The 15,596-nt window shown below is 44.6% G+C and overlaps 1 protein-coding gene across 1 annotated transcript; it reads right to left on the reverse strand.

Moving 5' to 3' along the window:
- Nucleotides 1-2,324: 2,324 nt before the first annotated feature.
- ADRB3 (adrenoceptor beta 3) lies at nt 2,325-4,949 on the reverse strand. Its single transcript, XM_007427506.3, has one exon. It carries the CDS (start codon nt 4,929-4,931, stop codon nt 3,624-3,626), a length of 1,308 nt encoding a protein of 435 aa, XP_007427568.1. The 5' UTR covers nt 4,932-4,949; the 3' UTR covers nt 2,325-3,623.
- Nucleotides 4,950-15,596: the final 10,647 nt, after the last annotated feature.

A 15,596-nucleotide genomic window follows, 5' to 3' on the forward strand; every position in this document is an offset into this window, starting at 1 on the left:
TTTGGCTTAGTTAGGAGAAGAGACGAGGAAAGGTTGACGGAGAGCCGCCCTCCGGTGCAGAAGAGGGAGCAGGTTGGTACTGCATTGAGTCAGGCAGATCCCTCCTGGCTGGGGATGATGGGATTGTAGTCCAACCCACCTAGGAAAGACTGTTTAGCCCAGATCAGACTACTTCTCCATCCGTTTTTACTTTTTTATTTTTACTTTTTTACTTCAACAGGCAGCAGATTCTTTGGGGTTTTACTTGTTATCGTTAGCCTCTGAGCAGGAGAAGCCAAGGAAGAAAAAGATAGATGCTTCTGCAAGCAAAAAATGCTCTACCACCCTTTGGGTTCAGATCATGTTAAGCCTTCTGGCTTTGGTTTAGCATGCCTGAGTCCAGCCACTGTGGTTTTAAACCACAAATCATGGCTTATTGGACAAACCATGGTTTATTTATGTTAAATTAATGTGTAAATCTGGTCATTATGGGTCGCGTAAATTCTTATCATGCAAACCATTTTTTTTTTAAAAGGCTCATTTGAAAATCCATGTTATCCTATCTGTTGTTTTCAGCTAACTAGATGCCTCCAGGAATTTGAAAAGTTACATATCTCCCCATTTGGCCTCTGAATCATTTAATTCAGAATTAGGCTACCTCTGACACAGAGACCTTCATTTCAGTTGTCCCATTCTTTACAAATCTCAGTGACAAACGTGGATCCTTAAGTAGCTAAAGCAGGATCATCTGCACATAAGTGGGGGGGGGGCACCAAAGTTTGCAAAAAACCAGCAAATCTTCAGAGGTTACCCTTAAAGCCATTGAAGATCCCCTGGAAAATTCCAATCTGGATTGAGCAAGCTTAATGGCAGTATCGGTACTGACCAAGGAGAGGTATAATAATATATTATATATATAATAATTTAATATAATATTATATATGTAATAACATCTCTTTTATGTATTTTATGTATAAAGGCTGGCTACCACAATAAGGCTTGTACAAAACATCCATCACACAGGATATTTCTGCATTTACTCCAACTCCACAACGGAATCAGTAAATCATGTTTTACTTCACTGTGCAGCCTGATCTGAAACTAACATTATTTCCTCGTTAATTGCTGACTTCTCCACTGAAATTTCCAGGACTGTAGCAAAGTTTTGCTCAACTGCAATTGCTGTTAGTGGGTTCCAGGTTTTATTCCTATGCTGGTTAAGGGGGCTGAACTTCCATATCTTTTGTCTTTATTTTTATTCTATTTTTACAGAGAGTTGCTGGAATCTCACCACTTCTCTTTTTCTGTAAGCAGCAGCTTCTTGTGGACGTGGCTGTTTGGTCTCTGGCTGTAAATTAATCAAGCAAGTAAAGTCATAAGCAATGGCAGTGGGATACGAATTGAATGCTAGGGACAAAAGATTGGGAAATCAAGGGAAAGCTAGAAAGGATTGGAGTATCCTGGAAGAGGGCATCTAGCTGGCTAGAACACTGTATAAGAGAACACCAAACTGCCAGTCTGAGGCTGCTTCAGCCACCGTTTTCTGCTGCATCTAAAAGAAAACCACCAGCACTTAGACAGCACATTTGTCTTCCACGCAATGACCAACATTTGCCCAACCAGAAAAGGAGCAAAATGCAAGCCGTCGGTTGGCTCCTAGGCTGGGCTGAGGACCAGCTACCTTGGAGAAACACTGTAGTAGCAGACAGACGTGCTGTGAACAGAAGTCGTCAGAGATGCTTGGATTTTCTTCTTCCCAATCTGGTTTGGCAGTAAAGGAAGATGGAAAAGCAGCCAAGGTGAACAGCTGTGGTATGTCTCCTCCTCTCCATCTCCCAACAGTGGGGAGGCAGGGCGGGGGGGGGGGGGGACAGAGCAACTAGTTATCGGTATCTAAAGCAAAGCAAAGATGGGCAAACTTTTTTCCTTCCAGAAAGACACAAGCCCCAAAGTCTCCTGCAGGACACCAGACCAAGAACCCATCTTCCCCAACCAGATACCCTCCAAAGCTGTTGGATAGCTGGGAATTTCAGAAGCTGCACGTCCCCAGCCTCTGGAGGATGGCAGGTTGTTGGGGGAGGCTGATCATCCAAATTAGCAGGGGGGAAAGCATCTCCTGGAGAGGGGAATTAAGAAGGTAAATGGTAAACGATGATTGCACGCTGCCTCCCATATCCCAGGTTTTTTTTTTTCCTTTTGAAAAAAAGTGATGTTGGGACTCCAGGGTATGAATTGTATACTAGGACTTAATCTTATCATTTCTCTTGACATTTGTCACTTGGCAGCTGGCATGCAGTTGCTGGTAATAAAATAAATACAAATAAAATACATTCCTTCTCCTCCTCCTCTGATAAGGTTTTATTTCAAGATTCAGTCTATTAAATGCATGGATTATTAAATGCATGGATTATTTTTAAAAAACAGGATCACTGGCAATGCAACCCAGTGGCCATATCATGGTAACAACAAGAAGTCAAGTCTACATACATCTGGAGGGTAGCAGTTTGGGGAAGACTGATCTATGCCAAACTTCATGTCTGCTGCCATCTGCCTCCCCCAACCCACTCCAGCTGTGCCCCCAACTCCCCCTTACCCTTCTGCCTGCATGCGCCACCTTGTAAAACCACCAAAGTGGAGCAAAACTCATTTTTCTATTGGGCATGGTGCTTAGCAGATTATGCCCAACTCAGGCACTTAAGTCAAAAGCACATGTGAATGTAACACATAAGAAAGACAAGGGTTTCTTCCTCTACCATTTCCCATACACTCCACACATCAGAAATATTGCCTGGATAAGAACATCCTTCAAGCTAGAGAGATGCGGTGGCCCTACATTTTACGGCTGGAATATTTGGATTCTGAATCGTTGGGACTTTTTTCTGAAGAAGCCAGCAAGGAGAAACTGCTGTTTCTGGAGACGGGCTTCCTAACTCCTAGATATTTTGGTGGAGAGAAGGAGAAACGAATGAATGAGCTCCGACCCTGGGTCTGAAAGCTATCCATCCATTTTTGATAAAGAAAGAAAATAGAGTTTGCAGCTGCAACAGAGGGACAGGAACGAAAGCTACTATATACCAGGTTAGATTATCCATCTAAGCCAGCTTCATCAGCGCTGGCTGTCAATCGTCAAAAGCAGGAATTTCCTCATGTTGTCATAACTGAGATATAAAATTCCAAAAATAAATAAATACATAAAAACACTGCATAGCAGCAAAGAGTTGGGTTTTCTATCTCTCTCTCTAGCCTCTAGGCGCTACTTGATGGTGGCTTCAGCACGCAAGGCACGTGTTGCCCCTGAATTATAACCATCTCTATTTACAGTCCAGTAACTGAAATAGCTACCACCCGATTCATTGGTCATTCGTCTACTACTCTTGCTGCAATCCTCTTCTGAATAGACTTACTGGAGAGCAAGCCTTGGTGAATCTAGCCAAGACTTGCTTCCAAGCAAACATGTGCAGGATTCCGGTATGAAACAACTTCACAACCCAGCTTCAAGCAGGGCCCTTTCAGTTTCCTTGTGGCACATTAGAGGACCAGAAATGTGGGCCCTTCCAGAAAACAGTTTTGAACTCTCCCTGTCCCACAGCTGCCATTCATTCCCTAGTCAGCTCTCTTTCCATCCCCCATGCCATTCCCAACACCTACTCTTCCAGCTGTGGGCACAAAGTGATCTGGGTGCCTTGGAGCTGGGTTTCCCCCAGGGGACGAGGTGCACAACTGTGCCCATTGCTGGACAGATACAAATGCTTTGTTTCCTCGGTCCTGTTACTGGAGCCACTGCTGGTGCTCCCAGTACCCAAGTCCTCTTCCTCTCCCTCCTCTCTGGAAACCGTAGCAATGGACTTGCTCTCCCGGGAACTGAAGGCACAGAGGCATCTCTGCAGGTCCTTGGAGATAGCATGAAGCTGGGGATCAGATCTCCACGGGCAACCCAACAGCTTTTTGAAGGCACACCTGAAGTCAGGACTGCGGCAATAGATGATGGGATTGAAAGCTGAATTGACATAGCCCAGCCAGTTGAAGAAGCGGAAGAGCGGATCAGGGACAAGGGATCTTGCAAAGACCTTGATGACATTGGCCACAAAGAAGGGCAGCCAACAGAGAGTGAAGACACCAATGATGATGCCCAAAGTCTTCAGGGCCTTGTGCTCTTTGATGGCAAGCAGGAGACGGGAGGGCCTCCTACGGCGGGAACCTTTGGATGCGTCCTGAAGGAACCTCCCCTTGTCCTTTTCAATGACATGGAGCTGCCTGGTAGCTATGGCAAAGACTCGGGCATAGACGAAAATCATGACCAGCAGAGGCACATAGAAAGAGATGATGGAGGACAAGATGGCATAGGGCATGTTGGTGACAAAGTCACAGCACTGAGGATCCTGGTAACAGCGTAGGGCTTCCTCATCAGCCTCATCCCGCCACCAGTGGTTCATGATGGGCAAGAAGGAGATGAAGGCAGCCACGGCCCACACCAGGCAGACCACTCCCCGTGCTCGGCGCTTGGTCATCAGCATCTCATACTTCAGCGGGGCTGTGATGGCCAAGTATCGGTCCACCGCAATGACACACAGGGTCTCGATGCTGGCTGTCACGCACAGCACATCCAGCGAGGTCCACAGCTCACAGACAGTAGTGCCGTACAACCAGTGGCCACTCAGAACCAGTGTGGCTCCTGGGGGCACCACCAAAAGCCCCATGATGAGGTCAGCGCAGGCTAGAGAAGTGATGAAGACATTGGTCATGGTTTGCAGGCGTGGGGTCTTAGCAATGGCCACGACGACCAGCAGGTTGCCCGCCACCGTCACCAGCACGGCCAGGCTGAGGGCAGCTCCGAGCGCCCCCTGCCGGCTGAGGCTGCTGGCCGTCCCAGAACAATCGGTGCCGTTCCCCCCCAACCCCGCGTCCTCCGCCGCCCCCAGCCACGTCCCGTTGGGGGGCCACGGGGGAGCCATTGCAGAGAGGGCAGGCTGGGAGGGGAACGAACCTGCCTTGCCTCCCTCTCGACCCCTGGGGTCCACAAAAGCCGCCCTCCGCCGGAATCGCGGCGGGAGTGCGCTCTCCAGGCGCACGGGACGCCCGGCCACCGCTTAGGGCTCCGCCGCCCAGCCCATGCTCTGGGGAAGACTGAAGGCGCCTCCGGAGGAACAGCGGCGCCCTCCCCTCGGTGGGCACTGCTCGGAGGAGGAGGAGGAGTTCTTAAATGCGCAGGACCCAGAGGCGGGACGCAGGCGTTGGTCTCCTGGACTCCGAGCCTCTGTCCTCCCCCTCCGCAGCGGGAAAGCGCTCGCGCCGCAGTCTTGCGGAGTTTTGAGTTGCTTAACGCAAAGCCTCTTTGATCCGCTGCGAAAATGGCCCTCCCCGTCTGCAGAACTCTCCCCCGCGCCCCACTTGGCATTAAAGGTTGAGCCTCACTTTTGCAAACAATTCAAGCCCGAAGGTCCAGTCGCAGGATTAAGCTACGCCTGGCTTTAGCCTCCCAACCCATCTGAGCTCCTGTGCCGTCCAAAGCAACGAGCCTGCCGGGGGTCGTCCCGTTCTTCCAACCCCGTGGCCGTCCTCGGCGGTTCCTTAGCTCCCTGCCATCTTTCCAAGATTGGGGGGCGGCGGGGAGGGAGGAGAGGCAGCATTCCCGCAGCCTTCTTGCAGTCGAGGTCCGCCGCTTAGCGAAATCATCTTCCCGAGCCCCGAAAATTCGTTTCAAACCGATGACTCTCTTCGGCGCCCACGGTCTTCGCATGACAGCGCCCATCAAGGGCCAGGCGGGCTGGGGATGAGGGTGGAGGGGGTTGTAGTCTGGCCTCCCTCCCGGCCTCTCCTCCGCTCCCTCTGGGGCAGGGTGGCGCAGAAGTCCCTTTGGAAGGCTCCGGGTTGGGAGTGGGGAGCATGGCATTGACTGGGGAGGGGATCCGCGCCAGAACCATCTACGGCTTGCCCTTCATAATTCTCGTAAGGCAGAAGACACGGTTGCATTAAGGGCTGGGGTGTAAACAGGTCATCCTCGCAGAACTTCCGCTTCAAGCCGAGGGCTTCCCCCAATCAAGTCCCCGCACTAGCGGGGAGCGCCTCGCTGGGCTGCGGTACCGAGCTCACGACTCCCGTTGGGTCTCCGCTCCGGCTCAATTTTGCGCAATCGCTTCTGCTCTACTCCCACCAGGCCAATTGCCCTTTTCAGTTGGCCCCAGCTCTACCCCCTACTAAAACCTGGCGTTTCAGTGCGAGGGAAGATTCCACCGAAGCTGGAGTGAGATTCCCCCGTGGTCACCTGTCCATGACCAAGCGAAGACAGGGCAATTCCTCTCCATGGCTCTCTTCGGTCGCCCTACAGGCTCCCCCGGGTTATTGAATTATGCCATTGGCTGAGTTTGTACAATGCCTTGGAGCATAAACCCACCACGCTAACTAACCTTGAGTTTGCACCCCACGCTGAGACGCAGAAATTCAGCCATGACAGATTTAACTGACCTGGTTGAACTGGCAAGCTCTGTTTTTCCCCCAAACCCATATATAAAACCTGAGTGATAAGGAGAATCACTGTCTCCACTGTAGCAGCAGCAGGTGAAAACACCCTCAGGATCGCTTTGCCCTGCCACCTGTTTTCTCTTGGGGAAGAGAAACCCATTTCTCCTTCAGTCCCAAAGTAACAGAATCAAACTTACAGTCACGTCCTAATGCAGCACTGGAATGCAGGTTAGTCCCGAGTCTCTAGAGCACATCAGGAGAAAAGACCTCTTTGGTTTTTAGCAACTGCTTCTCTCTCCCACCCCCCATCCCCCTTAAACCTCATGGTAAGTGTCGGGGATCCAATGTGAGCCAGCTGTCAGCATCTGGCTGAGAAGAAGAGGACATCACCTTTTCTCCCCACCCATTGATGCACACACCTGCCCCAACGCAGTTTCTTTCATATCCTTTGAAATAATCTATCATTTTTTGGGTGAGGCACAAGGAGCATGATCTCAGCTGGGATTATGATGAGAGAGGACCAAGTCCCCACCTCCACACTGGGTCCACACTTTCACACCATTGCTCAACCTGGCATGCTCCTGATGTGTCAGGAATGCAAATGCCCAAAATTCTCTCCCAGGAAGGAATTCTGGAAGATGTGGTCTCCTCAAAACTGGAGGGTAGCAGGTTTGGGAATGTGTTCTGGAGGGGGGTGGGAAGGAGGCAGTGACATCTTCAAGTTAATGTATCATATGCTCTCAGCCTGCTGTCTATGGACCAGTTTTGACAGAAAGAAGTTCAGGCAATTGCTCAATTGCTAAACTTCTTTTATCTCCAGTCTTGATTTGCACAAAGAACCTGAGACAATGTCCTGCCTCTTGCAAGTGAAGATGTGATGGTGGACCCAGGACTGATGTTTCTTCTCTTTTGTCTCACGCATGATGGGGATCATGGCAGGAAACATCAAGATTAGTTGGAAAGAATGTCTACAAATAACTTGACTCAACTCCTTTTTACAAGTTGGTGAGTGTTCTTGGACAAGACTGGATGGAAAAGGAATCATCAAATAAGGACATGAAAATGAAGGGCAGACGTTCATTCTGAGGGATTCACTCTGTTGCAGGATAAGCATTCCAGGCTCTTTAGGGCATCTTTACAGAACAAATGTTATCTTCTCAGAGAATACCAGAGCATCAGGAGGCTCCGATGTTTTTGTGACACCAGCAGCTCAACCCAGCTGAAGACTTGAACATTTATTTGTAATAAATATAGGAATAAATAAATAAATAAAATGCATGTCTCCATACGTAGGAGGAACGTGCTTGTTTGTTAAACAAAGGCTTTGAAATTCCTTCTGTTGGGATTCTCTCTCTGCCATAATTAAAACTAGGAGTCTTTGTGTCTCCCCAGTTTGGGGAGCTGAATACAAAGCTTATAACCAATGCAATGCAAGACACATACCCCCCTACATGTTTTTCTACCAGTTCTCATTAAAATCATGGGACGTGTGAGAATGTCCCCACTTTTTCTGTATGGTCATCTCTCCATGGTTAGTAGCTTCTCCGGCATCTTACTCTTTAATTAAACCTCCAAAGTAGGCTTCATGGAGGACCTCCCGCCACAGGAGGAATGTAGGTAGCCCAGGAGACTTGTGAGGGATGGAAAGATGGGGAAGTTGAAACAGCAGTTGTAGCACCTTCCCCTCCCTCCAGCAAGAAAATCAGCTCAAAAATACCATAAAGATAAATTTGGAAGAAATATTCAAGCATCCTAAGAGTAAGACAGAAAAACAGAAGCCTTTTTCAGAGAGAAAAGGAACCTGAAAAATTACAAAACGGATCTTGGTACAGCGTTAACTGTGATATGTGCTTTTCTGACATACCATTCCTGCCACCATTCCAATTCATTAATGTAATCTCAGTTATCCTAAAAAGAATTGTGCTTGAACTCTGAAATAACTTTTTTATATTTCTGAAATTATATCTTATTGCTCATTAGAACATTTCAGTGCTCCAGATACACAGACCTCTTACTGTTCTGTTTTGTTTTCACTATTTTGTTTTGCTTAGTAGGCACACAGACACACAACACTTGTTTATTCTGACCATAATAAATATATTTCTGTCCATTGGTTTATTTCAATGGACAACCTTAGCGATCAAACTTTTTTTTTTTTTTTAAAGCCATTCATTTAAAGCTTTCTGGACCTTTCTCACTGCAGAATTATGCATTACTTCTACAAAGTCACCTCTGGGGCACCTGAGAAATGAATACTTGCTGTTTGTTTCTGTTCCACAGTAGAACAACTACAACAATGAGCTGGTGTGAATGGAAATGCAAGAGTGTATGGGTGAATGTATGGGTTTAAATCAGAGAAAAAGCATTATCAGCAGAATAAGTGACAGGCTTACTTAAGTGCTGGTAAGAGAATGAGCTAATAATGAAGTTTTCAAGAGTTATTATTGTTTGAGACCCACTACTTATTTAGTCTATGAGGATAATACTTAAGCAGAGGCTAGATTCAGTTCATTCTTCCTGGATGGGATTTTGGCTACAAATGTTTGTCATTGCCTTGCAAGACTGACAGCATTTCTCTTTCAAGCTGGAGGTTGACTAAGGATCTTTTGCTTAAGTTCAGTGTGTTTTACAAGTTGAGCCTCTGCAGTCAGAAGTATGCAGACCAATAAACTTATTTGGCAGATTTTTGGGGGAATTATTTGGAATGCCTCTATGTTATGATGGCAAACATTGCTGATTAAGATGTAATGAATAGAGAAACAGGAGATGGCAAATATCTATCCATCCATCCATTTATCCATTCTTCATCTGTTGTGGGATGACTATGTTGTTAATGAAGGCTAGTGTGCTGTAACAACTCTCACCTTCTTCTAAATTTTTTTAAAAATATTTTTGCCTCCAAGGGATTTCGAAAGTCACTATTCCAAAAAATAAAAAGCAGGATAATAGTCTCAACTTTTTCAAAATTTTGTTTTGATGTACCTTCCCCTCCCTCCCTCCCTCCCTCCCTCCCTCCCTCCCTCCCTCCCTCCCTCCCTCTTCCTTCCTTCCTTCCTTCCTTCCTTCCTTCCTTCCTTCCTTCCTTCCTTCCATCCATCCATCCATCCATCCATCCATCCTTCCCAAATCAAAAATTAGGAACAACCAGGGAGAGGGGAGATACAAAATGATGGAAGAGGGGAGACATAGGTAACACATTCTGAAAACTTACAATAAAATAATCTCTAAGAAATTACCCAAAGGTATTCAAAACCATCATGAGAATGAGGTAGAGAAACAGAAGTGTCTTTTATGAGCAAAAAAAATACCACCGCCAACCTGTGGGAAATTAAAAGATTTCTGCACAATAGTAGCACATTTCTATTATGATATATTACTAATAGCTACCATTTTGCAAACAGCCACTACAACAATACCTTCCAAGCTCTAAACATCATGTAAACATGATCCATTTATTGTATCTGATTTTCCCATGATGGAGCGTTTTCCTCTTGAGAAAGTATTTTTGTATATATGTGTATTTCTATTTGTATGGGGACAACATGTTCTGTTCCCGCCCAGGATAATTCTAAAGCCTCTGAATTCCATACTTAGCAGTGCTATGGAAGTAAAGACATAAAAAAAAACAATCCAAAAGCTTGCTTTGATTTTGTGATCCTCTGCATGGAAATAAGCCTTACTGAGTTCAATGGGAGTGATTTGCAAGTAAAGTGGGAAATGTAGAATGGCAGCCTTGGTGATATTCAAAGACTCTGAAATGTCTCTGTTTATAAATATGAATAAACTGGGAATGCTGTACATATTTTCCCATACTGTGAACAGAATCAGCTGACAAAAGAAAGAAGCCTTGCTTAAGCATCATCAAAGGGAAAAGAAGGGGAAATGAAATAAGGACATTTTTTTGCAAAATCCATAATGGTACTTGTGCAGCAAATAGAGACCAATTTAGCCAAATACATAACTAGATGCAATTACATGATTCAAGCAGGTGATGGACCTCTGCCAGGCCACATGGAATCAGCAGTCCCATGACTTCTTCCCAACATTTCCTTGGACGATTGTGGGAAAACAGGTGTTTTATCGTCTCCCTCCTTCTGTTTATGTCCTCAGAATTATGCTCCCTGCTCCTCCTGTCTTTCTCCTTTAGTTTCCCAAAATCTGAAAACTTGGTATTTTGTGTATCTCTCAAACCAGGGAATGGCGATAGCAGACCCTCAAACAGTTGAAGCACTTCCATCCAGAGCTATAGAATTTAGCAAGACTTGAAAAGGGAACCTATTTGTTCCTAGTTCAAGATGTGGAACTAGAAATTCCTTCTGTTACCAAAGCAGAAGCCATTCCATTGTATTGTGTAAACCAAATGGGAACAGGATCAGCTGCTGAAATGGCTTTCCCCTTAGATTCAGGGAGGAAGGGCTTCCAGTCACAGCCAAGGAGTAGTTGCATGTATTTACTCCATTTGCAATGTATTTACTCAGAATAAATCCTGATTAGTAGTGGGGTGCTTGCACAGCTCTCCACAGGACTTCCATCAGAAAGAGAGAAAGAGGGAGGGAGGGAGGGAGGGAGGAAGGAAGGAAGGAAGGAAGGAAGGAAGGAAGGAAGGAAGGAAGGAAGGAAGGAAGGAAGGAAAGACATGGGAGAAGGAGGGAAGGAAGGATATGGAAGAGGAAGGGGAAGGAAGGAAGGAAGGAAGGAAGGAAGGAAGGAAGGAAGGAAGGAAGGAAGGAAGGAAGGAAAGACATGGGAGAAGGAGGGAAGGAAGGAAGGAAGGAAGGAAGGAAGGAAGGAAGGAAGGAAGGAAGGAAGGAAGGAAGGAAGGAAGGCAGGCAGGCAGGCAGGCAGGCAGGCAGGCAGGCAGGCAGGATGCATAAAAAGCCAGATCTGTAGAATTCATCATAATATACAACTATCTGTGGCTCTTCTCACTCTCAGGAAGGAAGGAAGCCTGTGCCAGAGATCCTTGGCTGCACCCTGTGAATTGGACTTGTTTGCTTTAGAGGGGGTTCTGCCAAGCACAATTTCTTACTTCTTTGATTGCTCTGTTTGTTAATACACGTGGGACACCAGGGCAGCACAAAACAAAAACAAGACAAGGGACTCACATTCCTGTCCTGCATATTTCCTCTGGCCTACCTCTTCCAAAACAGACCTCTTTAATTTCACTGGCTCCACTTTGAGCTTTTTTCCTGCATGGTGTCTTATCTCCAGAGCGGCTTTCTCCAAAGGACGGTCTTCCAGGTGCTTTGCATTTATGTTTGCACAATTTTCAGCTAGAACTGCATGGAATGGAATGGAATGGAATGGAATGGAATGGAATGGAATGGAATGGAAGGCCATGTCTATAGGTCAATGTATCTGGAGGATATCATGAGGGAAAGATAGCTCTTACTTAGAGTTAGGCAGCCCAGTCCACAGGACAAATGCAGTGCATAACTTCTTGTGTGTGTGTGTGTGCACACACACACACTTTCATGTACGCATGCTTCCTGTCCCTTAGAGTTTCTTGTAGCATCTGCTTTAACTTTATATCAATCCAAACCATTATCTCATCTCATTCAATATTGTTTCCACCAGCAAGTTCTGTTCTAAATCTGGCGACAAAAGTTTTGTCAAAATAAGACTTTGATGCAGATTCAGAATCTGCAATTTATTCCAACCAATCTCAAGTGCCATGAATCACAAACAAGGACAAAAGATTGAATAGTTCAGATAATTTTTGCATATTGATTCATTTGATTCGGTAGCTGATAGATAATTCCCAAACCCCTTGCATTCTGTTTTTACAATTCTTTATCTCTAAATTGGACTTGAATTAAGCACCTTTTTACAGAGAATTACCTGCTATAAAATGGGAAACACGGCTAATGTAATGCTGGTAATTTTTCTGATATTACATCATACTCAGAGAGCGACGAAACAGAGTTTTCCACTCCTTTTCAAAACCAGAGGATTCAAAAAGTTGAGAAAATGATTCTGATTTGGCTAATTTTATTTTTTATGATGTTGAAGCTAGCAGGTTTTTTTTAATGTTTGCAGTGCAAAATGATCCCATGCACTCAAACGTTCCCCTGAGTTGACTGAATTAAAAGTACTGTCTTCCCTAAATTGTACTCATTCCTTCCTAGGTGCAAATGAACTATTTTCTGTTTCCTCTTTAGAAAGAAAAATAGGAGAAATCCATCATTATTATTAATTATGGTAAATGGAGAAACCCTTTCCGTTTCATAGCAAGATCTAGAATAGAAGGCCTTTACCCTGTTGCTAAATGTGAAAGAAGAACAAGTCATTAACATTCTTGGACATTTTATGTATCTATGGTAGGCTATGTTACAAGAAAGCTTTCTTTGATGGGGCATTAAGATTTACTGTAAGGTGTTACTATGGCACCCCAGTCAGAAAGAGTGATGTCATTGGTCAGAGGCTGTGAGAATTGTTATGGGAAAAATAGATATTTGTAGATTGGAAATAACAACCTGGACTTTAGAAGTGACCAATGAAATGTTCTTAGACTGCAAGCTATTTTCAAACGGTTATTTCTTCATGGGTAGGAAGAAATAATGAAATATATTTATCCAACTTTCATATCTCATATGGCTTCAAAAGATACATCTTTTGAGTGTATCAGGATTTGTTTGCTACACACAAGTGGTACCATTCTGAGGAGCCAATCAAGGTCATCAGGGCTGGCACCTAACTGGGTGCAAAACTATACTAACCAACCATATTTGAGCCCAGGATGTCTTGCAAACCCAGTCTATGTGGTTAGCTTATGACTGAAGGCATCATCCAAATCCAGAAACTTGGGTTAATTACCTAAACCATTAGAAAATTAGCCACCAGCAAGGGTATCATGTGAAGACAGCCATATTGTTCCCCTTTCTGTTCTGGCTGTTCTGCAAAGCTTCCTTCACTCTTTTACAACTACATCTATGTGCATTTATTAATTGATTGCATAACCTCCTTCATTTATCTTATATGTACGACAAAGACTCAAGTTCACTGATAACAGCCCTGTAGACTTTCCCCTAATGCAATTATATGATTTTGGTTCTGACATCTACTTCCATTAACAATGCCTGCAGTGGGTGAAATACACAAAAGATTGCCAGTGCCTTGGTTCCTATAATGAAGAGAACATGAACAGTAAGACATGAGAATTCTGTAGGGTCTCCGTGAAGACTGAGCCATCTCCAAGTGGCCTGCTTCACACATCAGACTAAGCAACGGTTTGTTCAAACACAATTGCCTAGATTCAAACTATGGTTGGGTTTGTACAACATGCCAAGCCAAAAATAAACAATCCCATGCCGGCTTAGCACAAGGGCTTGAACCCAGTCAGTGCAGGAAATGAAAGTTGAAAGAAGGAAGATGGATTCATGAGAATCTTTCAGAATACATCAGGTACAGAAAAGGCTTTTTTCAACACCCATTAGCAGATCAAAGACTGGAACACGAAGAAGCTTGCAATCTTCCAGATGTTGACTTACAGCTCCCAGAAACCCTCATCGTTGACCATATTGGCTGGGGCTGCTGGGAATCACCTCTGAGTTATAATAATCATCTAGTTATTTGTTGCCTCCAAAGTAAGCTACTTTTGCCTGTATTTGCTTCCAGATTTAAAACACAAGCTTAGGGTCTGTTTGTATATGTTGTGTATGTCTGTGTTTTACTTCTAGCCGCTGAATATTTTGGGAAAGTTTGCTTGAACTACAATTCATGTCCCCTAAAACAGCCCTTGAAGATACCTGGACCACAATTTGCTATATAAAAAAGTTGGTTGTGGAAAATAGCAGGAAGAAGCTTTGTAGGGGCATTTAGATGTCCCAGACTTTTATTTGTTACTTCACCCAGTGTTGCTATGGTTGAAATTACTTAAAGAATGGCTAACAGGTTATTATTTTTCTTAAGGAGAAAGGGGGAAAAAATAAAATTGGGGCAAGTAGATCATCAGGTAGTTTTATTGCCAGGACTGTACCAGCCAAATCTTTATCATGTTTTGAATTCTTTAGAATTTCTTTTGGCTTTTTTTTTTTCCATGGGTCGATGATGATTTCACTATTTTGGGTGGCTGTTTTTCTGTTCCACATTTCTCCATCACTCTGCACCTTCCCTGACTGCCCTCACTTCCTGACCTAAAAAAACCCCATGGGAAGAGTCCCTTCAAAAGGTCTTCTCTTGAGATATTACTGAAGCGTGGGAAGCTTCAATAATACAAACTGCTGGAGAGATTATTCGAAATTGAAGGCATGGTCTCCTGAAATAAAATTCAAGAGCCGTTCCTTATTCATTGACCTTGTTGAAAATGTTATGGGGGTGAGGGTAAAGGCAGAAGACATTTTCAGACAATACTAGCTTGTATTCAAACTAAAGAAAAGTCTTGTCAATGTTCGTGAAAGCCTTCAGATAAAATGGAGAATTCTGTAGGGTCTCTGTAAAGATTGAGCCATCTCGGAGTGGCCTGCTTCACACATCGGACTAAGAGTGGTTTGTTCAGACACAAGAGCCTAGATTCAAACTATGGTTGGGTTTGTACAACAAGCCAAGCCAAAAATAAAGAATCACATGCTGGCTTAGCACAAGGGCTTGAATCCAGTCAGTACAGGAAATGAAGGATGAAAGAAGGAAGATGGATTCATGATTTTTCAGAATGATCAGGCATCAGGTACTGAAATGGCTTTCTACAGACTGGTATCTTCTTGAAGTCCATTTCAACATTCCAGTGACTATTGTGTAATGCTTGGAGTCATCTCAGAAATTCCATTCAGGGAAGTAATGTAAAATTACCTTGAAAAAAGCCCTGCTCACAACATGGCAACTGAATGGGTTAAGTACTCCTGAAATACCTAGGATAGGAGAGTTCCAAAACTGGATTGTCCAGAGTTTAAAGTCCGTCTGGTCAGGAACTGGATATTTTTAGTTATGGGGGCATATAAGCTATCACTTGCCTATCAGATTGGAGTAACTCTAGTAATGAGATCATTTTGGCCAACCACAACCTCCTATCTGCACCTTGGTCATTGTTTTCATACAATTAAAGTAAATAGTAAAAAGATAAATATGGTTACTGAGTGCTAGGTTCAGCTTGCAGTCCACCAGGGATGAAAGGCAGTCTGAGCAATCAGACTTTCACCTATTCAGATCTAATTTCTGACCTG

The sequence above is a fragment of the Python bivittatus genome, unplaced genomic scaffold, assembly GCF_059951505.1.
Source record: "Python bivittatus isolate LINGU-HERP-01145 unplaced genomic scaffold, Pbiv_v1 ctg000320_np1212, whole genome shotgun sequence".
In the NCBI taxonomy this organism is placed as follows: domain Eukaryota; kingdom Metazoa; phylum Chordata; class Lepidosauria; order Squamata; family Pythonidae; genus Python; species Python bivittatus.

Coding starts and splice junctions, on each gene's coding strand:
- ADRB3 (XM_007427506.3), bottom strand. CDS start 4,931: ATGGCTCCCCCGTGGCCCCCCAACGGGACGTGGCTGGGGGCGGCGGAG.